Source organism: Ischnura elegans, chromosome 12 (assembly GCF_921293095.1).
Source record: "Ischnura elegans chromosome 12, ioIscEleg1.1, whole genome shotgun sequence".
Classification (NCBI taxonomy): Eukaryota; Metazoa; Arthropoda; class Insecta; order Odonata; family Coenagrionidae; genus Ischnura; species Ischnura elegans.
Window position 1 is genome coordinate 49,416,868 of NC_060257.1, and position 27,999 is coordinate 49,444,866.

General features: G+C 38.4%; 1 protein-coding gene across 1 annotated transcript in view; it reads left to right on the top strand.

Annotated features, from left to right (window-relative positions):
- The window catches only part of LOC124169580, a 325,588-nt gene that overhangs the window by 41,155 nt on the left and 256,434 nt on the right, over nucleotides 1-27,999 (top strand). The window contains exons 2-7 of the mRNA XM_046548222.1: nucleotides 4,346-4,648; nucleotides 6,052-6,278; nucleotides 7,689-11,720; nucleotides 12,297-12,433; nucleotides 12,680-12,730; nucleotides 12,988-13,049. Of these exons, the coding sequence (XP_046404178.1) occupies nucleotides 4,364-4,648; nucleotides 6,052-6,278; nucleotides 7,689-11,720; nucleotides 12,297-12,433; nucleotides 12,680-12,730; nucleotides 12,988-13,049 (4,794 nt within the window). The 5' untranslated portion in view covers nucleotides 4,346-4,363. The remainder of the gene's footprint in view (nucleotides 1-4,345; nucleotides 4,649-6,051; nucleotides 6,279-7,688; nucleotides 11,721-12,296; nucleotides 12,434-12,679; nucleotides 12,731-12,987; nucleotides 13,050-27,999) is intronic.

The window sequence follows — 27,999 nt, forward strand, 5'->3', positions numbered from 1 at the left end:
TACCTGTAAGTCAATTGGATTTGGTGAGGGTTGAGGTCGTCCCGGACCAAGTCTCGGGTTGAGTGTTTTACTTTTACACATCGAGGAGAGTACCATCTTAGTTGCAAATATTTTCACTATTTATGGGTTCTTATTTTTTCTTGTGCTATATCGTTTCCTGTGAATTGAGGTACAAAAATGAAGTAAAGGCAAAAGAGTGAGATCATCTACTGGTAGTGAATTCATACGAAATAATCATGCGTGAAAAGTTTCTCAAAAAAATCAATTTTAGTGCCTTCTGTAACTATCTGTTTTCCTTAATGTAAGACCTCGTAAGGTAATAAATCTGTGGAAAAAAAATTAGGCTCAAATTAGAGGACTTTTCTTCCTCCTTTCACTATGCAGGAATTTCAGTCCATGAATTTTGGGACGCATTTGGTTTAGCTAATAGGGGATTGAAATTCATAACTGGAGAGCAATCCTTTAGAAAAATGATTGGAGTCAAGAGACTGGAATGAGTTAGAATATAGGGGTTGGTTTTAACCCTAGCGGCAGAATAGTCTGCCTAATTCCTCTGAATTTTCAAATCTTATGTTGTGTTTTCAACTCTCCTAGCTATAAGTATATTTAGTATCCAGTGTAAAAGATGGGGTGCATGAAATCTGACATTTATGATTATAAGCACAAATGAGTGTTTGTCTGGCGTAATACTTTATGGCTCTTATCAACCTCAGAATTTCCCATCTTAAAATTCACAACATCAGTTAGTTAACATTAATCTGGCCTCATGTAACCAAATATATAGATTCTAAATTAAATATGGTCTAAGTCCTTTCAAGGGAGGTTTATCCCTACGTTGGCGCGATACGAATTTTCCCTAGAGTCGATCATTCAAAAAATAAAAGAATAATTCTACCTCTCGGCCTATTTTTAAATACATTTAATCTTTGAATTTTTTAACCACTAATGGCTTCATAACGATTTGGATTATTTTCCCATACGCTCTTGGTTGAAACAAGTTGTTGATTATGTTTTTTCGGGTACGTACTTATTGAGCTTGTTGGTACGTTGTTTCGTGACCGTTGCTGATGCCTTTTTCTGAGGGAATCTGATCAATTTTTTTTACTAATTAGTACACAGGGCTTACCCGAAAACCAATCATTAACAGCTGCAACCACCCACGAAAGTTTTATTTCATTTGCACAATGTAGGCTTCTTTGGGACAATGATTTTTATAAAAAATAGGACGTATAGGGATAATATTTATTTACTGAGATCAACAGGATAAAACGTTCACATAACAATAATGACTTACAGATGCGAATTTGTTAAATTTTGAATAAATATAAAGTGAGAAAATAGAGACTACTGTAAATATGATTGAGATTTTTTCCCAAAGTTCTCAGTTGAAAGAAGTAGTCACGTTATGGAAGTTTTCTTTACATTGGGAAGATAGAGGCTCTGCTGAGTCTATGATTTTTTGGAAAACCTATGACTTAATAATGATTGGTAAATGACTCTCGAAATCAGAGGGCAATCCTGCGGCAAAAGGACCGGAGTCAAGAGACTGGAATGGCCATGTGATAATAGGGGTCGGTTTTGTCGCTAGCCGCGGAATCCTCCGCTGACTGCAGCGATTTGAAAAATCATCCTGTATTCTCAACGTTCCTGGCTGCGCCATGCGAGAGAATTTTTTCTCCTCATACCTGAACTCAGGGAAGCGTAAACGTCCCAATTATTGTGCGAATCCATCCATGCGGCAGAACTTGTAAGTCGACGAGTTTTTGCGGTCGGAGGCTACCAGAGGCACGGAGACAAAGGAAAGCTGCGTTTTGAGAAGAGTTCGACATTTAGCCATAATTTCTTCGCTCTCGGAGTTATACGAATATTCGTCGCGGCGGTTATTAACGGTCAAATGAAAACGTGAGAGGTCTTTCGCTCCGCGTTATGTCTGCGTCCACTGATTCGTTAGGTTCTGCTAGCTGTGGAATTTACAGCGCTCACCGCTTTAAGATATCCCACGCTCATTGTCAGTGCATTTAGTAGCCTGGTTTGAAGCTCCTCTATGACTCCGATACGATGAGGAAGGGTAGTTTGCTCATCACTCCGGTTCGACCAGTCTTTTTTTTTCGCGACTTGTCGATATTTCACAACTCGTGCTGTTATCCTGAAAATTTCAGAACATTTAAAATAGACTTTTGTCGCTCATTGTCAGTGAATTTAGTAGCCTGGTTTGAAGCTCCTCTATGACTCCGATACGATGAGGAAGGGTAGTTTGCTCATCACTCCGGTTCGACCAGTCTATTTTTTCGCGACTTGTCGATACTTCACAACTCGTGCTGTTATCCTGAAAATTTCAGAGCATGTAAAATTGACTTTTGTGAACGATTGAAATTATCTCCAATTCTAATGTAACTTCAGGATTTTCCAACAAGTACTGTTCATAAATTTCGGATCGAGGAAAATGAGTGAAATCCTTTTCGTAAACATTTCTAGATGATAGCAAAATTTTTAAATGTATTTTACAGAAACCTTAGGACCGAAATTGTTTTGATTTTACTTTTTAGTTCATCATGAATCTACAACTTAAAATACATATCAGTTGCAGAAACTATAGGATGATGAATACCTTGGTTTTTATTATAGAAAAATTGATAAATTTAAATATACCTACGACAATGTTTTGTAAATTGAGTTTTTCTTGGTTTCACTAAGAGTTACAAATTGTTGGTGATGGGGTTTCTGTAATAAACGGTTCAAATGAATAATACGTGACGGAAAAAGGCAAAATATGACTGGTCGATAGGGAATGATGAATCCACGAGCAAAGGTCAAAAGTATGTTCAATAAATGGGTGTTTTGTATAAACTGCAGAATTTTAATTGAAGGGAAGTAATTACGTAATGAAAGATCTAAATGGATAATATGATTGTAAAGGCGCAAACTTAGTTGTTATGAATCCGAAAATCGATTCCTTCTTCTTTGCGCCACGAATAGGACAAGAGTAATGGATAAGCATTTACTGGTTTTTGCAAAAATATTTTAACTTGGGAAATAAATTTAGTCTATTTTTATAATATTTTAATTAGTTAGCTCTTTCGCCCTTCATATCACCCAGTAACTACGAAAATATATGTGTTTTGGGCATATCGAGTACAGTGTAACGTTATATACCTATAAAATTCTCGCCATTTCGTACTTCATTCTCGTATCCTTTGCTGTATGTGAATTCTTCGTTGCCAGCATCATTGACCACTTTCACTATCATCCAGTTCGGTAGTGTTTGCAGTGATACTTGTCTGCCAACCCTTTTCGTGCGTATGACGCTTAATCCTGCCGTAAAGAGGTTTAGCACGCACGCAGCGTTCGTGTTTTTTTTAAAGTCGCATTCATGATCCCGCCTCTTATCCGCCTCTTATTCATCGCACCTCCTCCGTGTACACTTCTGCTGTATTAGGCCTATTTTATGTTGGTTTATGATCACAACTGAGCTTATACCAGATGCTCAAATGGCGGGGATTAAAACTTTAAATCCTTTCCTCCGACCAGTTCGTTCCCCACCGGATAATAGGGAAGGATTTTAAACCGTTTTATTACAAATGTACTGCACCAGTCTATATTTTGTGCCGCTCATATTTATGCCATTTTTCGCGTACTGATGAGGACGAGAATAAGACTGGATGAGATGTGGGCGATATAGCCTACTTCTGTATTTTACCATAGTATTTTTAAGACTCACCGTGGGGCTAATCTCGCTAAGCTGGGGCTAAAACTAACCTCGAGGGCTAATCGAATTATGATTATGTCTCGTGCCGGATGATGACTCAGTTATCCGAAAAATATCGTACGCATTAAAATAATTGTGGAAAAGTGCAATTGCCTTTTATTTAACGAAGTAAGCTCTGACCCGAAAAACGTCGTACCTACGCATTAAAATAACTGGGAAAATTTTTTTAACAAGTAATTTATTTAAATTTTATTTCAATAAGCAATTTATTGTAATAATAATGGTAATAATAATTTTCAGTGCACTTTTATATCCTTCCTACTTATGTATTTCTCCGTGTTATTTTTGTGACTCGCCGTATGCTTGTCTTATCAAATCTACATGCCTAATAGAATTATCATTAAGTCTTGCGCCAATTGAAGTGGCTCTGTGAGCTTAAAATTGTCGTTCGAATTAAAATAATTGTGGATGAGTGTTAGTACTTTTTCTTTCGATAAGTAATTTATTGTAATAATAATGATTTTCAGTACACTGTAATATCCTACTTCTATATTTTTCCATATTATTTTTTCGACTCACCGTATGTTTGTCTTATTAAACCAGCATGGCTTATAGAATTACGTTTTTGCCCTTTTTCAGCCGGGAGCGTCTTGGACGATGCTCAAGTGGACGTCGGTGGGTGCTGCCGGCCAGTCCCGGGCTTCGCGCCCGTCCTCGCCGCCGCCGGTGCCGTCACGGCCCCGCGCCGCCGTCCACTCGGAGCCCAGCAAGGAGGACACCCTGGAGCCGGGAGGGGGCCTCTTGGACCGCATCCTAGCGGGATGGTCGCAGAGGAAGCGACCGGCACCCTCCGGAGTGCACCAGCGTGCGGATAGTGTTCCCCGGCGGAAGGCGCACAAGGACCGCAAGTCCTCCAGCGTGAAGGGAGGAGCGTTCGTTAAGGTGGGTGCTCTGATTTTTTTCCATGTTACCGATTTAGTTCGTTAAGGTGGCTGTACTGATTTTTTCCCATGTTATAGATTCACTTTGATCAGTGGTTAGTCAAATCGTACTTCCTTTTTTATTCCATTCTTTAGTATTAGAATATTTTTAAAAAAATATTTTACTCTTCCCTAATATTTGTTTATGCCCATAGCACACTACAATGGCTATAAATAATAAACCTCCGCTACACTATGCCACCTCCACTACGATTTGCTTGGCTTTGCTTGAATTTTCAAAATAAATAAATAAATGTTTTGACTGAAAAAATTTGTGTGGCTACATCCTAGAGGGGAGGTTTGGGGGGCATGGGCGTGCTGAGGACAAACGTGGGGATCAATGCTCTTTCATGTTGGTAATCGTGGCAAAAAACACAGCAACGACCAGTGATTCATCCATTAGTCAGAATCGTAACAGTGCTGGCACATTAGATGCAGAGAAATCATCAGCCGGTACAAGAATAATAGTAAAACCGAAGAACACTAAATGCCTTTTCATTCTTTCTAGAGGTTAGATCATGGCGGTTTCTTATATCGTCATAGTCGAAAGGGTGGAATCACAAAGAAAAGAAGCCCCCACACCTCTCTGTGATGTTGACCTCCTGAAAATTTCTTTAGCTATAGCTTTTTAATCATTTGTTGTAATAAATATCGAAAAATACATTTTTTGTTAATTTGGTGTAATTTTTATGACCTTCAACGGATGAAAATTATTTTATCAAAACGTAATCCAATCTTGAAAAGGTAATTTGATAGTCTATGGTCTTCTGCAAAGTCTCAATGTAATGAATTGAATGCCACCAAGTTAATTTTTTGCATTGTCTGTTTATGAAAGTTTACAAAAAAAGTACAGAAATCATCTGAAGCCTCACATTGTGGAACTGGTTGCTACTCATTATGTCAGTCCTTGTAGACATAAAAAATAATTGTAATGTAGACAAAGTAGAAAATCTGATCATTCATGTAGGGCTGGACTTCCCTGAGGAAAAAGCACTAACACCCTTTTGCTTTCTTATGAAATTATTAAAATTGTGTTTCAAGTATAGTTGAATCATTTTATGCAGCAAAATTTGCCATTCACATTTTACAAGTGCCTGAAAATCAATTAATTTCACAATTGGCCACAGTAACAGTTCAGTTTATATGGGGAGGTCACTGATAATTACATTATTGGTTACATTCACCATTAATTATTTATTTGGTGCATTTATATTAGTTTGAGTACTTTAATTAGAACTTTATTTATTTAAGGATTACCAATACTATTTTTCAATGTGTATATATATCATTGCATTCCTTTAAATCTTATCTGTCTACATAGGTTTGCGGATGAGGTTTTATGTGTTTCTCAATTGTGCATTTCAGGCAAAATCAAAGGGAAGTTCAGTGTATGCTACTCCTGCAAGGAGGAGGTTAGTGCTCTCCGATGTTGGTAACCGTGCAACTCCCACAACAACCACAACGACAGCTAGTGATTCGTCTCCTGGTCAGCGCCATAGCAGTGCTGGTGCATTAGACGCTGGGAAATCATCAGCGGGTAAAAGGCTAAAATCAGCACCAAAGAACACCAAGACGGAGTCTGACTGGGAAAGGTTGGTTATTGCTCAGTTAAATTAAACATTCATTTTCTAAGTTTAACATCACAGATTAAATTAAAATGACAATCTATTTTCAGCATCATTAATGTAGGTACCCAAAGAAATAGAATTTTTTTAGCTTCGTGAATCTAATTATTATTTTTTATATCAACTAGCTGAATTATCTCCGATAGTGAGAAGAATTATTGCATGCTAGTTAATTAATTGTTATACTTAGAATGTCGGTATCATGTAAGCCTGTATATTCTGTGCGGAATGACTGTCATATTGTCCACAACTTATCCAGTGATGCTTTTATATAGGATTAGAGGAAATCTATATTTCTCATGGATTCATTTGCTGCTTAGTTCCTTGAGGTCTATTTTATGGTGATGGAGAATAAATAAAATGAGAATATTACAAAGAGTAACGGACTAGAATTTTGACTTCAAGTTGAATTTTGGCTCATTTAAAGATGAGACAATTGTCATGTTTGGGGTAAACTGTTATTAACTTAGTTAAAGTATGGTACTAAGGAAAATATGATAGTCTAGTGGATAGAGGGCTAGGCTACTAACCCAAGCATCCAGCATTTAAATCCCAAGTGAACCCCTCTGATGACTGAATTTGAAAATCATTGAAGTCATCATCATTGATTGTGGTCCAGGGAAGGAATTGACCATTACCTATTCAAACAAACCTACAGGTTGAATAATCTTGTGTTCCCATCACAGAATTTTTTAACAAAAATTAGAAACATGCTCGGCGGCTCCTCAGCCTCATATGAGCCTTCTATAAATTTACAAGGGAATAATGTTATTTCAGGATGTATATTTTGATAACATTACATTGATATCCTAATTGTAACATCCACGACAAGTTGTAAAAATAACGTTTCATAGATATCCACGTTGGAATATCCATGATATTAAAAAATGGTTATTCCAAACAGTATCCATAGGTAGCCTATGATCTGTATAGAATTGAATAGTACAAATGTTTTGTCTGTATGTCTGGAGATTACCAAAAAGCTGTAATAAGCACACTCATTATCAACTCATTGCATGTTGTGAAAATACCTAAGAGATGTTGTTATGTGGACCTCCAGGTCCACTGTTGGACATTGCTGCAACATTGTTTGGTTGGTCTTTTAGATATTTTACGAGTATCCATAAAATGTTAATTGGATTAACATTGATATTCCAAAGATACTATACGTTAATGCTGAAAATGATGGCTGGATGTTGCTGGGATAACAGTGTTAATTGAATGAACACTGATATTCCACGGATGTCATACGTTAATGCCGACAATGTTGTCTGGATGTAGTTGGGATATTGATTGGAGCTTGGGGTGTCATCATTCCAGTTTATAGAATCTAGTGATTTTTGTTAGCAATAAATGCTGATGCCATTTTCATTCCAGGGTGTATACCCGTCCCAAGTCACGGGAAAGGATGAGGAAGAGCTCCTCAGACACGGACCGTGTTCCATCATGGCATGGCTCCCAGAAGTCATCTTCGGAGGCGGGAAAGAGTGATGAGGCGACGTCTCAGGAGAAGGACTCAGAGGAGGATGAGGACAAGGAGAACAGCGAAAACTGGGAAAGGCTGAATGAACGGAGACGGAGACGAAGGAGAAAGAGTAGACGGAAATCCTCCTCGGAGAAGGGTGACGAAGCTATCGTACCAGTCTCAGCATGCTCTTCTACTGTGATCGGCTGTTCCTCCTACGCAGCAACTGTTTCAACGGCTGCTGTGTCTGCCAGGCATGCCCCATTCTACTCAAACTGTCCACCTTCCAAACCCCCTTCGGATCCAGATGACTGCCAAGCGTTTGTGACCCCAAAAAAATTGAAGGCTCCCTGGGAGTCAGTGAAGCAACACCCTGTTGCCGAACTCAACAAATTAAGTAGTGCTGTGCTGGATTTGCCAGGATACTGTCCTGGTCGGTCCACTTTTGTTAAAAGCTGTGATAATTATTTGTTAAACAAACCATTATGTACTTATAATTCGAATAATAGGTTCTCTGGGTTAGCTGCTGGATCATCGCTAAGTTCAGCCTTCACGGAACACAGGGATCCATCTAATGGAGATGCAAACTGCAGGCCAGTTTCATCTCACTATCCAGATTCTGCATTTGTGCCTTATATTCCTTCCCAAGTGAAGTCTTCTAATTTGACTACCTCCGCCCATGGGCAAATTACTCTCATCACTAATCCTGGTTATACTTCGTCATCGACTCTGACCTCATCTGAGGCCTTGACTCATGGCTCTTACTACCCCAATCCTAACTTGTTAATTGGTGCATGCTCCACTCACACTGGAACTTCCTCTGGCATAGCATCATCTGCTTCATCAACTAAATCTATGTCGTCCTCATGTGGACCAAACTCTACCTTGTCATCTTCTTACAATCCTGAGATTCAGATTGAGTACTCACCTAATGAGCTGAGCTATAGGAACAGCATACTGCGCCTTAGCCAGAGATTATACAGAGGTTGTGGGTCAAGAGCATCTTCACCTTTTATCCATCCACTTCTGCCTCCTGTGGCGCCCACTCCGAGTGGAAACAAGGCTTCGTTGAGACGAAGGCTCACTGATGACTTTGATGCCCCAGCTGTGTCATCAACATCCAGCAATGCCTCTGGATGTGGAGGTGTATCTCCTCTGGCTCGTGATTTGGCGTGGATGCAACTGAACTGCTCCAGTTTGTTTGACAAGAGAAATCCTTTCATCAACCATAAAATTTCAAGGCATTCTTCTGCCGCTAGGGATAGCAAATCAAGATCTGATGTAGAGGATGGCAGGCTTAATTCCGAAACCATCATTGAAGAAGAATTGGAGCCCTCTGATGAATCTCCTCTTCCTGTGTGTTCAAGCTGTGGTAAAAATAAAAATAATGGGATTCAAGGAGTATCATCTTCTGAGGGTAATAAAAACGAGGTCCCAAGTAAAGATGGCTCTGAGGAGAGAAGTGACTCAGTTGAGTCTTCTGAAAAGGATAATGACTATAAACCACCCGTTGCTCCTCGAACAAATATAGATTGTAAATGTGTCCGAGGATTAGAAAGGACGGGATACTGTAATTTAGGTAGCACTATTTTCTTTGATTACTGCAGGAATTCCTCTAGTAAGAGAATGTTTCGCACTGCCAAAATTGACTCACCGAAGATTAGATCAGCCAAGTTGAGTTGTACAAGGTTACCTCCTGTTAAACCAGCTGGCAGTACTCCCCCTTCATTTCGAAACTGTTCGTGTCCTGCCTCCAAGTGTTCATGTTTGGTTCCCCCTCCGCCACCAATTGAAGGCTACTTTCGCTTATGGGATGCTACAACAGGAAAGCCATTGCCTACATCGGAAGGGGTTCCCTTGATGGAAGGATTGTGTGGTGTTCAGGCTTCTGGGAGCAAGAAGTTCAATCCAAAGTTGAACAATGGTAAGAGTAGGACTGCTGACCTGTCAGGCGGAAGGAATGCACATCAACTGTCTTTGCTCAAGGCAGGAGTCACCCCTTCAAGTCCTTTAAAAATTTCAAGTAGTGCAGGGAAGAGAAAGAAAGGGAGAGTGATTGACAATGAAGAGGAGGATGATGGGTTGCTTCTAGAAAATTCCGATTTTCCTGCAAATTCATCGTTTGTGATGGAGTTCAAGAAGTCCAACACATCAAAGACTGCAAAACCTACAATTGGTGCAGGACTCTGTTTTCCTTTGCCATCTGCTTCTCATAAGTCAACCGATGATAATTCTTTATCGTCCTCTTCCTCTGTAACCTCATCATGTCCTCCATCACCTTCCCCATCCCCTGTGAGGAGAAGGCCTAGATTTTTCCCCAAGCATGATCTGACGGACCCAAAGTTTCTTGAAAAACTGAGGAAGGAGTCCAATAAACATATTGCTACCTTGGAGATGATTACCCCTCGCAGGCGTCGAATCTCGGGGCATGACGGTGGAAGGGATCGTAAGAGAAGTAGAAGGAGTCAGAGTCAAGACCCTCACCATAGAACAACCCCAGGAAAGTCTGTACAGAAGCGAATTCGTCGTAGGAGCAGTAGTGCTGAGATAAAGAAATATAGTCGAATGGAAGAGTCTTCAACAGGATCTGCCCAAGAATGTCGTAGCGCACTGCAGGCGCCAAAAGGAACATCGTCAGTAGTGTGTCCAGTTTTCTCTGGATTTCCTGGGGGAATGAATGGAGCTTATAGAAATGTTACTCCATGGGTTTTGGAGGGCGATGAAGAGCCTGAAGACCCAGGGTTGACTATGTCTGTGAGCATTGCTGAGGTCAGGGATAGTCTTTATAGCAAAAATGAAAAGAACTCGGTTAACCTGCAGCAGAAACCTTGGTATGCTAAACTGGATGATAGTGTGGGTAGTGATAATTCAAAAGGGAAGTTGGAGAAAAACGGGTCCTTCCTCATTCCCCCATCCACAGAAATATGTGATATATCTACTTGCCACTGTAAGTCGGCCAACAGTAGTCAAGCAGAGCTTGAAAGTGATGAGTTGAAAGATCAAAATAATGATGAAGAATGTAGGGAGAATATTAATTTTTGTTATGGTGAAAGATGTGATGCTGGCACGAATCTCAATCAGGTTAAAATGGATGATGAATCTGATAATGCTTGTGATATGAATGTAAAAAGTGTAATCGGTAGTTCTAGTAGTAGGAAAAGGCAGCTGAGTGAGGGTGGAGTATCGGGGCTCATATGTGACTCAATGTTAATGGACGATCAGTTTAGTAAGAAAAAGGTGATCCAGGAGGTGAAACATGAGGCCAAAAAGCCGGCGGCTGATCGTATGCCACCTCCATTGCCTCCTCACGGTGCCAAACAACTTCCTCCACCTGTTCCTCCTCCACCAGTGCCCCCTCACAACAAGAAGAATGAACCCCCTCCAGTACCACCACACGGTGCTATGCCAACCCCACCACCCCCTCCGAAGCCTCCACTTTCGACGTGTGCATCAACATCATTGCCCCTACTCCTGACTCGATTGTCACTCTCGCAGATTAGTCTTAAACGGAAATCATCTTCCTGGTCACTAGAAGCTATTGATGGGGATGAGGATGTGGACACTCCTGAAGGGTTTTCAGTGAAGACTGAGAGTTCTCCTGCTGTGAGTTTGCAGAAAGTCGACAAGGAAGTCAGTGGGTCATCATTGCGGAGAGGTCACAACTTCCCGACTGTTTCATCTCGCCTGAGTCCTCCCTTGTCCCCGTCACCACCTTCATCTTCCGATGGTGAGACCTGGAATTCACACCACATGCACTTCATGAAAACACCGAAGCTATCTCATGACCATGTTGTAGCTGGCAGCATTGGGAGTGCTGGATCTGCAGATTCAGGAAAATCCCAGTCTACAAATGAGAATTCATCATGTCCATCAGCTCGGGAAACCCCTGTAGAGGGTGATGAGGTGCTTGAAAGTCCAATGGCTCTGGTGGAGAAGAAGTCAAGGTAATAAAATATATGATTTTGCTCCTTGTTCCAAATTTATTATACATCTTTGTAATGATTTGGGAGGAAATGTATCCTGCCCTTCATTAGATCAATCCTTTCCTTATGTTTTTATGTTTTTTTTGAGAATGCACATATATTCACCCTAATTTATAAATTTAGTGTCAGTACATGGTACTATATAGTACTATTTAAGACATTATTACCTTATGTGGTTGATACATAGTGCGAATCAATATTCATATTGGAATCCAACTCCTTCACTGCTATACTTAGTGATATATATTTCCAAGGATACATGATGGCATGCTGGTAGATATTCACTACTTTAGGCTCATTTTGTACTTCTTTCAAGGAAAAAGTACACAATGTTAAAATACTCTATGCCTAAGTATTTTTGAGCGTTGAATTGATAAATTATAATTAACATTTTTACATAGCTGAATTTTATTTAGCAATTTTCCACTCTGTAATTCCATATAAAAGGGGCCATGTTAGCACTTTGCATTACTACTACATTTACAAATATGGCATTTGTGCCCCCAAAATTAACTTTTTATCTTTTATTGTTTTCAGGTCTAGAAAATGCTTATCATTCATATCACCTAGTGTTCATGGTCCATCTAAGAAGAGTTCCCTTGCTAGAAGGAGTAGTGCATTGCGTAGAGTGGCCGTCCACAAGAATTATAAACTAATGGAGGACAAGGAAAGAGGTGATGTATCCATGTATATTTCAGCCAAGAAATGAATAAGATTGTTAATATATTTATATTGCTTTAGTGTATCTCCCAGTAAGGTTTAAAATTATGCATCAAAATTTCTCAATCTTTTTGTTGGTTTTAAAATGTATTTTTAAAAATACTTGTCAGTCCCATATTATCTACTATAATTTATTAAAGCAATACTCCTACTGGATATGTATGGATGATATTTTAATATTTGGTAATTTTTGATTGCAGGAGACTTGGAGGTAGCTGTCTATGCCAACAATGGCCTTCTTACTGTGCATGGTAGGTTGAAAATATATTTTATTAGATTAATTTTTTTCATGCCCACTGGGTATCTGCCAGAGTTGTTCATCAATTTATGTAATAGATTATGGTTATAAATAAATAGTCAGTGCATGTTTTTTGTGTATCTATAAATATTTTAATTGATCTTTTATTTGTTGCCAAAATATTGTATTACCTATTTAATTTATATCATAAGTATGTAAATATATTTAGAATTTTATGGATTTTCTAACAATTATTTATTTATATTGCAGTCATTCAGGCAAGAAACCTTCCGCGAGACCTGAGTGGAAAGCCATGCTGTGCCTATGTTAAGGTAAATTTATGTTTTGATTCTATCTAATGTAATGATGATTATAGTCCCTAAATGATATGTATATATTCATGGAGCATTGAAAGTGATTCCTCAAGATAGTATGATTTGTTATACTCAAGTTTGTAAGTGACCATAAGAAAAATGACTACCATCGCTACATGCTATTATTTATAAGTTTACATTCCTGAAAAAAAAACTTTATTAATTGGTTTTATTATTTTACCAATAGAGCTGTGATGTAGTTAGGGTGGGGTTTTAGTGATAACTCTGGACTTTCATTCCATATTCCAGCAGGGTTTAAATCAAGATCTAAAAATATTATATTTGGTTGAGAAAAAACCTTTAAAAAATTAATATTACAAATAGTTGTGAGATATTATTGATACCAATCGGCTACTTAGTTCTCGTTTAGGTAGATACATTCCATTTAGTAGTTGTTTAGAGCATATGTTATTGCGATTTTTGTTACCTTTGAAATAAAAATGCAACAGAATAAAACTAAATCTTGCAAGTAACTCATGAACCTTTTTTAATTGCATTAATCTCGTTGCAGGTAGAAAACCCGTGATTCGAACGTAACTCTTATTTCGGAACCTTTTGATTTGGCGCCTAAACTCGGAGCGGTAGATCTGTACAGTATATCCCCCTACTGGAGACATTGTATATTAGTGGAATGTATCGCTAGAAAAGGCGCGAATCGCATTCAAAACCCTCTTCGGTCATCGTGCCAGTTGTTATTTCTATCACATAATGTATTCGAATATGCATCAGTTGTCTAAAGAAATAAAGATGAATTAAAAAAAGGTTGAGTTCTTGTGTATTACTCTCACTGCCTTCGGGAATAATTGCTTATGGTGTAGTCGATGGTCGATTATCTTTCCCTGTGAATAACTTATTTTTCATTTCATGTTTCAGATTTTACATACGATATTTGCCAATGAACATTTCTTGTACATTATGCGCAGTTTTTACTGGAAGTTTTTCATTCTTGTTTACATTCATACGTCACACGTCCTTACGCTTCTTCAATGTAGGTTTGGGCGTAAGCCTTTCAGTGTCCGTTTACGTTGATGGTTTATTTGTATTTTCAATTTTTATGTCCGAATTTCAGTGTTTTTATCATACGCTAGCTATCTCTTAAGAATATTTGGAAGGACACTCCATTGTTCATTTATGGTATAAGGGCGTGCCCAGGATCAAAACTAGGGGGAGGGGGGCAAGCCATGGTTGTTCAAGCTGTAACATTTAAACATGGAAAAGGTGAATGAAACTAACATTTGAAGAAAACTATAAGAGCGCTTTATTAGTTTTAAAAATTATTTGCTCGGAAAAAAATATTTTAGTCACATGTTTTATACTAATATCATTTATCTTGAGTTGAAAGAAAATTTGTTCAAAACTTTCGTTTCAATCCAGTCCTGATTTTCCTTTAAGACTTCTGCGATTTTTGCTTCAGGGGGGAGGCAGCCGCCCCCTCCTGCCCTCTCTGTGTACGCCCATGTTATGGTAGATGTCAGGAAAAAGTTTCATCGATAAGGTAATCTGTCTATTTTTTGCAGAGCAAATATTAGTCGTACTCAAATCAAAGCTATCATTCGCGTTCTTTATTTGTGCCTACTAGGTAGTGCCGGATTTTTCTATCGGCTAACTAGGCTTCAGCCTAGGGTCTCACTATCAAGAGGGGCCTGCATTAAAATTGTTATCAAAATTAAAATTACACTATTCTTAAAACTGTGTACACTAGAACTCTGAACCGAAAACAAGGAGAAATTCTACACCTATGACTATTAAGCCAACATAAGGATGCATCGGTTAAGATCAACGCGTTTTGCTCATTGGGTCTGTTCATTTGTATACACTAGATTGCGCCAATGAATATTTTTCTTGCTACATTTTTTATAAAGGTTATTACCAATCACAGCATGTTTCCTGTAACATATCTATATATATCACAGTAATAATGTATTTTATTATCTCTCATGAAATTTGCAAACTTAAAAATGGGAGAAGAAAGAGCCCAATAAGCGGAATAGCCTATGACCTTTCTCGGGTTTTCCACCGGTTGATGTCGTCCATGTCTCCCGACGTTTCGATCCGCGACTTGCTGACCATCCTCAGGGGATCTTCGGTCAGCAAGTCTTAAAGGAAATCGCAGAAGTCTTAAAGGAAAATCAGGACTGGATTGAAACGAAAGTTTTGAACAAATTTTCTTTCAACTCAAGATAAATGATATTAGTATAAAACATGTGACTAAAATATTTTTTTCCGAGCAAATAATAATCAGGGGATCTTCGGAAGATCCCCTGAGGATGCGGATCGAAACGTCGGGAGACATGGACGACATCAACCGGTGGAAAACCCGAGAAACTTTCCTGCAACTGATACGCCGGGGAAAACCTAAGATCATACAGCCTATGGCTTATTTTCATCTAAAGGCGCCCTACTATACTAGGTAACATGACTTCTCACTTCAGCAATGACAAGAATACAAGGATTCATATTTGAGATCGGGGTCCTATTCAGTATGGACTTGAAACTTTCGTGCTGCGATGTGGCGTAATTGTGACGTCGGATTTTGTATGATTGTTGAAGACTCTCATTAAAAAATTAGACAAGCATTCAAAGTAGAAACTTAAAAATTACGAAAATTTCGAGGCTCCTTACATCCCACTAACTGCCACGTGTCTGTGCTTGATTCGTTGACTTATAGTCATGAAAAATCGATGATATGTCATTTGTTGTCACGCAACCAAGGGCGTTAGTCACTGTCGTAATGAAAACATTTTAACAGTTGAAAGGTCATCCGAGGTGAGACGGAATTCGTTTTCGGGCCGAAAAATTCCTCGTTATGCTGAGGAATTTGCTTGAATAGGAGTCATTGATCACCCGAGAAGTTTTAATGGGATGTATCTGAAATATCGTGTCAATGGATTAATGGAGTTTCTTCAAACTTTTGCCGGAATACATGCCTTCTATTCAAAGGGACTGCATAGAGGAGGCTCAATTCCATCCCATAGAAGACTGATTTCTGTTGCTACTTAAATCGGCTTTCTCTAATGTCCGCGGCGCGGTGATGATTGCAATGCGATCTACTTTTCTCCAATATTTTGAGGTGTAGTGTTTGTAATTGCGAGTATTAGCATTGAAAAGTTATGGATTTGATAGATCACAATCATCAATATATATTCCCCTCGATATATGGGAAAAAGACAAGTTGCAACAATCTTTTGAAATACTCGTGCATTTCTCTTCATTTCCATCTACCCTCTTTTTTACGTCCAATTCTCCGCCAACCGTCATTGTGGGGCTGACGATGCCTGTATGTAAATAATTTTTCGTAAAGTTGAACGGTATTAAGAGAAATCGTGAATTTTTCGGTACCAATGCTCTGACTTAGGATAGACAATATTAATCTTAGTAATTTCACAAAACACATGTATTTTAATGCCATCCGGCTTCTATGCAATGTAAAATTATGAAAATATACAAATCATTTACGGGTCTGCTGACCAAGGATTAGAAAGGGGTGAAAGACCGTCTTATCAGTAACATTTTTCGAGATTTATTAATCATATATGCATAATTATCATATATATCAGTAATATGTCAGTATTTCTTTTCGATATTTATTAAATATATAAGCCTAAAACATTATCAGGATTTCACGCGAATCATCATTTATAGGTAATTCTTGTGAGTGGTTTTTGTGACCTTTTTTTATTGAGTCAAAAGTTGGAAATCTACGCATGCGCACTATCATATTAACCGCCTCATTGGACATGTGGCGATGATATTTTGAAGCGGTTTTGCTGAAATAAAGAATTCATAATTACTTCTTACCACTTTTTGGTGTATGATGGGGGTCTTTTAATTGCAGCCCAATTTGTATGATTCAAAGGAAAAAAAATCGAATTCTTGCATCAGTTTGACAGTGCATCCGTCTTATTTTATCGTTTCAATACGGGCCTGAAAATACGGGGTCGTAATGAAAGAATGGTGCGGTTTCCGTAATTCATAGGAAGATAATAGGGATAGGGTGATAGAGATTTTTCAGAGGCTGATCCCTGCTTAAGTGCCTTGAGGAGGGCACTTTAAGTGCAGCACTCCGTCCGTCGGGTAGGACGTTAAGTTGTGGTCCCCTTGTCGTCTTTCATCAGGAGTAGGCTATTGTCGACGCCGTGTTTCTCTATTGTCCAGCGATTAAGGGCGCATATACTCAAATTTATTAATTGCGTAAAAAACTGTTTGAGACGAAAAATTCGAAAAATAAGACAATAAACTGTAAGTAATTCGGTTTTTACTTAAACAGCTTTCAAAACAGCACCGTTATTTTATGATGACCCATTATATAGCGGTTTTAAGTCTTTCTAACCCAGAGCTATCTTTGGGAGAATATAAATTACAAGACCTCTCATTTAAAAAATGTGAAGATTTTCTACTCATACATAATAATTGTGGCAGCTGCATATTTCGCCATGAAACTTTACAACACACATAAACACCTAGTTCAAATCTGCCCTGAATAGAGCTAAAAATGTATGCATTTTTGATGTTACTTGATGAAGGAAAATTAGGTTATAATGGGTTAAATTAATACGATGTTTGTACCATTGAAAGATAGCTGTAGCAGTTAATGTCTAAGGGTAGTAGGTCCAGGCTTGTCATCTAGTTTCTTATGTTATAAATCCCTAAAAGGTTTTTTTACTGTCTTATATCCTTTTCGGGTTCGCGAATGTGACTCTTGAAAGAACGCTGCACGTGAGAACGTGCTATATTTTCGACTCGCGGTTGCATCTCATGGGAGAATAAAAAAAGTAAATCCTTGGTCTTCTGTCGCCCTAACAAGTTAATGTCGAAAAGTTATGTAAAAAAATATTTCGCCTCTATCTACGTGGCTGAGAACACTTTTCAGACGACGTTGCGGTCCTGGATTTGTGATAAAAATGATAATCCACGGCACAATGGCTTTGGAGATGAAGAAGTTGGATGGAATTGAATGCTGAGTCGTTGGATTTTTAGTAATTCTTTTATGGAAAGGTAGAATACGGTTTCGCTATTTGGAATTAAGTTAAGGTGATCATGTTGGTTTTGCTTGTTAAAGTCGTAATTACAAGAGATGTATGATGCTGCTTTAGGCGTCATTTACTGACTTGTTAGATACGCTTATTGATATGGTATTTTATATTATGCTTATTGTATTTTGTATTATATATTATGCTTATTGTATTTTGTATTATATATTATGCTTATTGCCATTATATATGCTTAATGGTGGAATCTGATGTGTTCGGACTTATCCTGGAAGGTTTCCCGCGATGCTTGAAGTTTTCAATATCTGAGTATTATAGTTTTAGTTGTGTAGTTACTAGGTTTATAGCGAATATTTGCCTACTTTTTCATTACTTAAGGTCTTTTTGCCGTAACTTAGTTATAGTCTTTTGGATTTATCGTGTTTCCAGACGTCTGGAAAATACCACGAATTCCAATTTATGTACAACCCCTCCGATCGAGAAATGGAGTGTCATTGTTTCAATTCCTAGGCGGACTTGCCTCTAGTAAAGCCTACAGGAAACAAGAAAGGAAATGTCGATTCAATTCCTAATTATTGTCTGTGTCTAATTTTGAAATCGTTGCTTATCTCTAGTTTATCACATTCACAGGAAATGTTACCCTTTGACGCCTAGGTTACATGTTAATTGTATATAGCATGGCAACATTTAAAAAAATGGTTGTAAACAGACTCTTTACTGGTAGTCATAGAAATTTTATTCCAATCAAAAGTCTGTACAGATAAAGTCCCATTGAATCCAGTTCATCACTGGTAGTTCAGTTTATATGTAGCGCTTCCCTGATTTATCTCTACTTAATAGCTTAAATTTATGATTCTTAAATAAATAAATGTAATGTCTTAATACCTTAACATTGCTATAGAGGTTTTCAGTCCATCATATTTTATACCCTCGTCTAGAAAATCCCGTTAATTTAAATCGTCTCACCGATGTCCAAAAGAAATTCTGAAAAATGTTTGTGTCATAGTTATAGAAAAGAGCAAGATATTATAAAATCGTCAAGATAATCAGCTTTGAACGGCGCAATTTACCGGTAGTCCTAGAAATTCTAGTCAAATCTTAAGTCTGCACAGATAAGGTACCAGTGAATCCAGTGTATCAACTCTTTGATTCGAAGCGAATCATTATCAATGGAGACTGAGGATTATGGCCATAAATGTTTTAAAAAGATGTTCTTTTTTCACATGGAGAGAGAAAATATTCCCCCTCGTTGTCTGTATTTTTTAACGCAACGCTAATCTCGCCTTCGGGGAGGCTGACCCTACAAAAATATTGCAGTAAAAAAGTTGGTGCTTAAGTAGATGTTTGTTCAAGGGAGATCATAAATTTTACACCGCAAAAATTGCCACCATTAATCATCTCAGACCTCGTCGTGTTCCTCAATGCTTTTAAAGCGATAAAAACGCCCCTTCCGATCGATATTTCGGCTCAGGAACAATCTTTTATGGTTCCCGCGTGGAAGGGTGAGTGGAGGATTTTGAGGGTGAGTTTCCCCAAGTGGTGGTACTTAACCTAAATGATGTGTTCTTATCTCATCAGGTGCAGCGTGCTAGACTCCCAAGTATGTCTTGCCAAGGTCTAAGTTAGAGTCATAGACATGTGTAATATCCGTCGTCGATTAAGTAATGTGGAAGTATTAAGAAGAAGGGGAGAAAAGAGAATTCTTAGAAAACCTATTATGCATTATTAAACTACTCAGGCCAAATGTCTTCAACTCGCGGCTCCCGGGCCGCATGCGGTCCTCCGGCTAATTTCTTGCGGCCCCTAGAGGCTAAGGAAAATTTTGCATCACGCCACACAATATAAAATATGTATCCCAAAATATGTATGTAGGGGATCGGGCTGCTGCGGTGGCTAGAGTGTTGGCTTCCCACGCGGCGGGCTCGGGTTCAAATCCCTGCAGTGGCAGAGAATTTTCAGAGAGTGCCCGATCCCTGTTTGAATGTTGTGTGGAGGACATTTCTAGCGCAACACTCCGTCCGTCGGATGGGTCGTTAAGCCGTGGTCCCCTTGGCGCCTTTCGTTAAGAGCAGGCTAACGCCGACGCCGGGTTTCTCTCCACCCTTCCTTCCATACCCTTCCCTCATGGCGCGAATGACCTCAGCTGTCGGTCGCCTCCTCCAAATACCATAGCAATATGTATCGACACACTCGTCAAAAATAAACGATGTAAAAAATCGTATTGATTGATTGAAATTTTTAACCAATAAAGATTATTGCATTTTGAAATTATATGTTTTAAAAAAATTTTATTGATCTGGAGGTAAAGTGACGGTGAGTAATGTGGCCTTTTGAACGATGTAAACTCGATTTTGGGCCCTTGCATTAAAAAAGTTGAAGACCCCCGTTGAAGACTTAGGCGAAGGATGAAGCAAGAAAGAAATAGTCGGTAGAATAGCGCTGGCAAGGAGGGCTTTCTACTGAAGGAAGGATCAACTTACTCCTGAAAATAGAGGGATAGAGGCGAGGAAAAAAATCATCAGATTCTACATGTGGAGTATGTTTCTCTGTGGAAGCGAGACTTGGATGGTAACAGCAGCAGATAAGTAAAGAGAGGAAGTATTCGAGATGTGGTACCACCGAAGAATGATGAAGATAAAATGGATCCACCGTATAAGTAATGAGGAAGAGCTAAGGAAAAAAGAGAATTCTTAAAACTAGTGATGGGTCGATTCCAAAATTTTATCGATTCCGATCCCGATTCCGATTCTGACATTTCGATTCCGATTCTACCGATACCGATTCCATCGATTCTGATGCCATAGGTTCCAAGAAAAATATCACTTCCAGGAAACAAGAAAACTACTTTTTAAAATATTACTCTGTGAAAGAGTCAGTTCACAAAAGAATCTTTCATATCATTACTATGCAATTAAAATATAATAGCTAAATTTCAAAACAGAACATACCTGAAAAGTGGTGTTACATGATAGGTATTACTTTAGAATATTGGCACTCATAATATGTCGACAATATATATATATATATCCAAACTACAAGGGAGAGCCCTGAGTACAGGAATTTTCATAGCTGTAATAAAGATTACATACTACGTATATGAATCATGTAATATTTGGCCCTTTCAAATTCTCAAGCAGAAAATCCAATTATTCTACATCAGTGGCGGATACAGAAAAAACTCAAGGGGGGGGCGCAACATATCTTGAGTTGTCTTTATTTTTATTGTGATAAAAGATAATCAAGTCACAGGCAAAGTACCTATATGAAAATTTTATTTAAAGTGATTATAAACATGTAAAAGATAATGCCATCTTATGATATAAAAAAGTTACAATTGTGGTTTTGCAATGTTCGGCAATACAGGCGGACCCGCAAGGGGGGGGGGCGCGCGCCCCCTGCGCCCCCCATCTGTATCCGCCACTGTTCTACATGCTCAGCCAGCAGGTTTTGACGTCTCCATGTTACAGTATTACTGCCTGCAGAAAATTGCCTTTTGCTACACATGTTTGTTATTGGGCAAGTACTTTCCCACCAAAATTGCAAGATTTCGGAGACTTTGGAATTTTTATTAAAAATTATATCAACGATTTGTTGGATCTTGAATCTTAATGGAATTCAAGCGGATGAAGCGAACAACTATTGAACTAAACTTTAGCTTTGTAGAGCCAAAAAAAATGCTATACTTCTCACGTCATTCAATCAACCTTTAAATCTCTTGCTTTTTAAAGTTCAAGAAAGAAACTAAACGCTACAAATGAATATTACATCGGACGGACGCAGTAATTATAGAAAAGGCTAAAAGAGCCTTGTGGTGTGAAAACTCCCCCTAACGCGCGACTCACCTCAGAGAGGGTGGAATGGGAAAAAGGGTATCGCTTGTTGCCTTTCACGGAAACTGTTCATTTTTCTCTCTCTTAAGCATACTGACTTAATCTCTTCACTTTACTTCAATACCCGAGGCATATTTCTTACGCGCGGGATGGTTCCGAAAAATATCCAATCCTTAGTATTTTCACTCGAGTAATGCGCGCTAAATGGTCTAGTCGATCTATAAATAATCCTTTTTAACATCCTATTTAGTGTTTTAAGTCAATGAAGACGATTATCCATGCTTTAAATGACGATTTTTCAGGACTAATGTTTTAAAAAACTTGAAAAATCGGCCTCAGTTACCGAGCCTCAGAGGTCCGCGGCGTGTAGGTCAGCCTTGACGCGCGATTGAAAAATCGCTCTTATTTCCTTCGTCGCAAACTTTCTTTTCAAGATTTCTACTTAGTACTCTTTAGAAATCTCTACTTTATATTGCGATTCAAATTTTCCGAGTTATATTTTTCGTAAACGAAAGATAATGTCTACTTAATGTCAAATTTCACGTGAAAAACGGGTCGGCCATTTTGCGTTGTAAAACCAGACAGATGAGAGCCAAAATCTTCAAAAGTCATTGAAAGTATAGGCAAAGCACCAGATCAAAGGAATATTGCGTTTTTTATTCCACAAAACTCATACCAACGCAAAACCACTTGGATAAATTCAAAGATTTTTTGAGGGAAAACGATATCTCGTGTGGCATTGAAAAATTGGTCATGTTTGGGCCTCTGTATCTCACAGAAGGTTCGCATTTATGTAAAATGGCATATAAAGCAATATTTGGTAATGATTAATGAGTATTTACGCTGATTTTCAAGTTTCTATCCCCAAAAAGGTCATTTTGGACTTTATTCCAGCTTTTTCCGATTTCGGACCAGTGTGCGCGGGGTAGGAAGACGATCGGCCGCCGCGGCTGGCGTAAAGGTATTCGGCGCCCACGTCGACAACAACAATAGTGTATTCGGCAAGCTGAAACTGCCAGGCCAAGGCATTAGAATGACTTATCGGCTTTAAAACCTGCACTATTACATGAGTTTCATGATAGCGCTTCCTGTCGGCAGATTGCTGGACCTACTAGCCTCGAAAGCTCTGTAACCTTAACTACTCGACTCGACATCCGTAATGCTACTCGAAACGCTCGAGTCGAGTACCAACTACTCGATCGACTTGAATTTTCGAGTACTCGCACATCCCAAGAAGATATGTGTTTTGTTATTACGATTACGTGGCGCGAAAATTCAAATGACTATTGGAAATGCGGTCGTATATTTTGTTGTTTGAAGTACTGCCTGGAATCGGAATCGAATTTTCGCCTTGGCAAGTACTCGTTTTCGATTCCGGTTCTTGGCCGAGAATCGAGGAATCGAAGAATCGAGGAATCGAACCGACCCATCACTACTTAAAACCTTAAGGAGAATAGGAGACAACTTGTTTGGCCACGTAATGAAGCATAATGGCCCGATGAAAATAATCTTAGAAGGACAGGCAGAGGGGAAGAAGGGTAAGGGACGGTCCTAAATGAGTTACATGGGACAAATTATTATGAAGGATGTAAAAGAGAAGAAATACGTCGCTGTGAAAAGGCTAGTAGATAGGAGAGAGAAATGGAGAGCTGCGTCAAACCAATCTTAGGATTGTTGAATAATGATGATTATCGGAATAAACCTTCATTATTTATAGAAACCATATATTGCTGTATTAGTTGTAAAGTAGTTCGGTTTATATTTAGCGCTTGCCTAAATTTTCTCGACGTAACAAGCTTAAATTTATGGAATTGAATAAACGTAATGCTTTAATGCCTTAACGTTGCCATAGAGGTTTTCAGTCCATCGTATTTAATCCCTATGTGTAGAAAATCCCGTCAATTTCAATGGTTTAAACGGTAGTCCGATATCCAAAAATATCATTGAAATATAATTGTGTAGTAGATATACAAAAGAGGAAAAGATTATAAAATTGTCGAGAAACATCAGCTTTGAAAAGCACAGCTTCCAGCAAAAGACCTCTTTCCTGTGTGTAACTCTATTTGATTTTATGTGTGTAAACCGTTTAAATTCTAGTTTTTTGTTCGAATCATTTTGTCTAAGGTTAATTTTACCCGAAGATTTGATAATATTTATAATGAGAATGCTAATAATTATTTTAAAAAACATTTTACTATCTCGGACGATACGAACAAATTTAGTGTGACGTCGGTTGTGAAGCTTTGTTTGTATGCTTTAAAAATATTCTGAGCTACTAAACTAAAAAATTGGGCCTTTCTCCAACAAAACGTATATTTGTCGACCGACATCAGCGTCTTAAGAGAATTTAAGCTTTATTAAGGCGTGAATTTATACGTTTTGATGGAATTGTTATTTATTTTTGGTGGTCATGTTTAATATGTCACGTGCCCAAAATTAGCGCTATTTTCATTCAATATTCAGGAAGTAGCTAAGGTAACGCAAACATTTATTTTTATGCCCTTTGCAGTGACCTTGAAAAATGTTTTTCTTGGTTATCCAGCCTTTCAGACATTTTATTTAATACTCGGTATTTTTAAGGACATTAAGCAATTAAGATTGGACGAAAATGCGCGATTATTATTGTCTGAAACAATTAATATCAAAATGGGTGAGATTGCGAAATCGTATTGCTGATAATCGCTCAGAGCTATCGTTTAATTAAGCTCAAACATGAATTGTTTCAGTCAATCTTAATCGCACATTTTCGTCCCATATTGGTAAAATAAGTGGTAATAATGTTCTTAAAAATCCAGAGTGTCGAATTAAATGCCGAAAAGACTGAATGACCAAGAAAAACCGTTTTCATGGTAGCGGCAAAGTGCAAACAAAAATGTTTGCCCTGTAATAGCTCAGCAACTAAGGAGTTGCGACCCCATGCTAATGGACAGTATAATACTTGATATTGTCTCCCCAACCACCTCCAGAAGTACTGCAGAATCCTCCTGAAACACCCTGTATATTTTTTGACGGAATTGTTAAATATTTTTGTTTGTCATGTTTAATTTGTCCTCGTGACGAAATTTATCGCTCTTTTCATTCAAAATTAAGTAAATATCCTCGTTTATCAGGAATTTCTACTTAAAAACTTTCGCGTGAGACCATTTTAAGCGTAAAAAAATATATGCCTTGGAATACGAGTGTCGAGATAAGAAGAATTCTGGAAGCTCTAGAAAATCCGAGAGCTTTAGCTGTGGATAAAAAGTAGTTTAGGGAGATGTGGGTGTAGGGAATTCGGTGCTCTCTTATGTAATGCAGGAAGGAAACGAAATAATAAAGCAAGAGTAAAGTTGGCTGAGCAGGAAGGCGCCGATAGACTGCAAAACTTTATTCTTCAACGGGAGAGAGGAAATCGGTCGCCGGTAGAGGAATGCTCTGGTGCAGTCGAGACGGGCAGAAATGCATTTGTAACCGTAGCGCGATGACAAGTCGAGGTCAATGCGTCGCATGTGCTCACAATTGGGAGCTCCAAGGTATATTTTTTCTTTCAAAAGTTGAGGAATCCAAAAGGGAGTCATACATGGTATTCGATTTTTCGTGCACTCATTTCGCGAAAGTAAAGCCCAGATTTTGAATCGTGCCTCGAAAAGTAGCAGTGATGGTTGAAAGTTCCAAATATCGTGTGGGTAAGACATTTTGGCAATAGTTTTATTTAATATATGCGGCAGAGGATGATCTATTCGTGCTTGAGTTGTTATCGTGCCACATGCACCACTACCCTCCCAGTAAATTCTCAAACTATTGTGAAAATGTTTTACGTAAATCCTTTAACATGGGTCACACGCGGTTATACGTAGGATCTCTATAATTCTCCGCGAAATATCGGTTGATAAGTATTTTGTTTTCTTAGGAATGACTTTATGGTTAATCTAAATGTGGAAAATCTGCAATTAATCAGACAACGTGAAAAAGAAATATTCCTGGGATGCACGGAAACCAGTCACTGTCCATCCTTTTCTTAGTATATATACCCTTCATAGCAGTGGCTTAACTAGGAATATGCTTTGGAGGGGATGGGGTGGCGACCCCCCACCCCAGGCAACGGGGGGACAGGAGAATTTTTTTTAAAAATGACGTGCCTGGAAATACATTTTACATCAGTTTGGGACAAAATATTTAACTTTAATCAGATTCAGTTTTTGAATTAAAAAATAGACAATAGTTTTACATATTTTTTTTATTTCTCCGAGGCTTTGGAGGGGATCTATCCCCTCATCCCCCCATAGTTACGCCACTGCTTCATAGGACACAAAGAGTTACATCTTAAAATCGCCTCATATATCCAGATCCGAAGGAAACAATGAAACAAGAAATATATTTTTTCGAACGGTTAGGTATAGGGATTCGTTTTTCTCTTAATCAATTAAGGACCAAATGTTAGGCCATAGCCAAAGCAACGTATCAAAAAACGCCTTAATAATTTTACCTTATACGTCTTATATTATATCTTATGCACCTTATAATACATTTACCTTAATACGCCTTATAGTGTGTATTATGGTGAATGGTTTGCATCTTGAAATCTACCGCCTCACGTCTGTTAAGGCGGCTTTCAGATCTATGTGGATGTAAATCCTGCCTTAGTAGCAAAAATGTGATACTATTGGTCCAAATATATTTAAAACACTATTCGTCCAACTTAATAGAGTGCTGCCTACCTTTTAAAAATAATTTCTCACCCTTTTCCGGCAGCTAATACATCGCGATAGTTCAATTCAGATTCGGCTAAATTTAAATTGCCTCCAATTTATCTCTCACCAAGGTAAGGCTTCTTCGTGGCCTATAACTGTCACGACGTTGAGTATGTACTACGCCATCTGTACCACTTACATTCTTTAACGCTGAGTGGAATTCCTATTCGTAAAAAAATCCTCCTTTTAGCATTTTCTTTTCTGTTTCAATCTCCAAAAAAGCAATCCACTACCCTCGATGGGTTGATTTCGTTTTTGCTCGAATCGTGTTCACAGTTGAATCTCTGTCTGTCTGATGCTGATATCGGAAGTGGTGATTACCATGAATCGGACACTTTGAGAGATCTGTCGCCCGCAAATACTCGTAAACAAGAAAGCAAAGCCGAGAGTAGTCAAAATGAAAAGGAGCTCTCAATACTAGTGGGGTTTATCGATTGGTCTCCGTTGCATTAGTCATTACCCTGACAGATGTAGGCCAGTCTGGAGAAAATTTTGCATCCCCTGAGATAAGTTCGGAAATATTTTTATGCGTTGGGGATATGGTGAATTCTTTGAGGTGAAAGAGTGTGCGGTATTTTTTAGATTAAATTGCGGCTTTTTTATCGAGGTAAAACAGCAATAAATATTTTTTTGAAATTGAAGTTAGAAACTGTGAAGATGTCTGATTTTCTTCTGCCGGGAATAAAATAATTTATAAGTTAGATAAGTGGTTTCGGCGTGTCCACGTGAGAAAGTGTTTCAACTATATGATTATTTTTTTAGAGCGTTCTTTAATCATGTATAGTGAGAGATAGTCGACCGGGCGGCAGGTCACAAATGAGATAGGGCTTATTCTGTTTCAAATCATCAGACTACGGCATTTAGACGTTCTCTTGGAAACAGCAAAGAAAACTTCGGTGGCATTAAACGCCATTAAAGTTATCAGCGATTAGTTTCCGGGAGAATGATCGCTTGAAAGAAACAGTTAACGAAAAAGTTTCTTTTTGGTTAACCGCTATAATTTCCCTTTTCGTTAAAAACTTATTACAATTTTATTCTCGCGTGGGCCGGGGTCAATATACTATATATTTTATCTCATGAAGTAAGTTATTACCATTGTATTGATATCCACGTTCAATTTTTTCTGTACTTCAAACCACAATAAAATGGATGGAACTTAAAAAAAATAGTTTCCCGTTGACGTTATAAATGAGATAAAAGCAGTAGTAAATTGGCGCTTATACCGAGGATACCCATGCTGTATGCACGAAAACCAACGGTGGTGGACATGTGGAGAAGCTTAGAATCGTCATACTGCTGATAAGTTTATGGTCTGTATTCTTTAGTTGAAAGTGGCGACTCTAGGTTATTTATTTGTCAT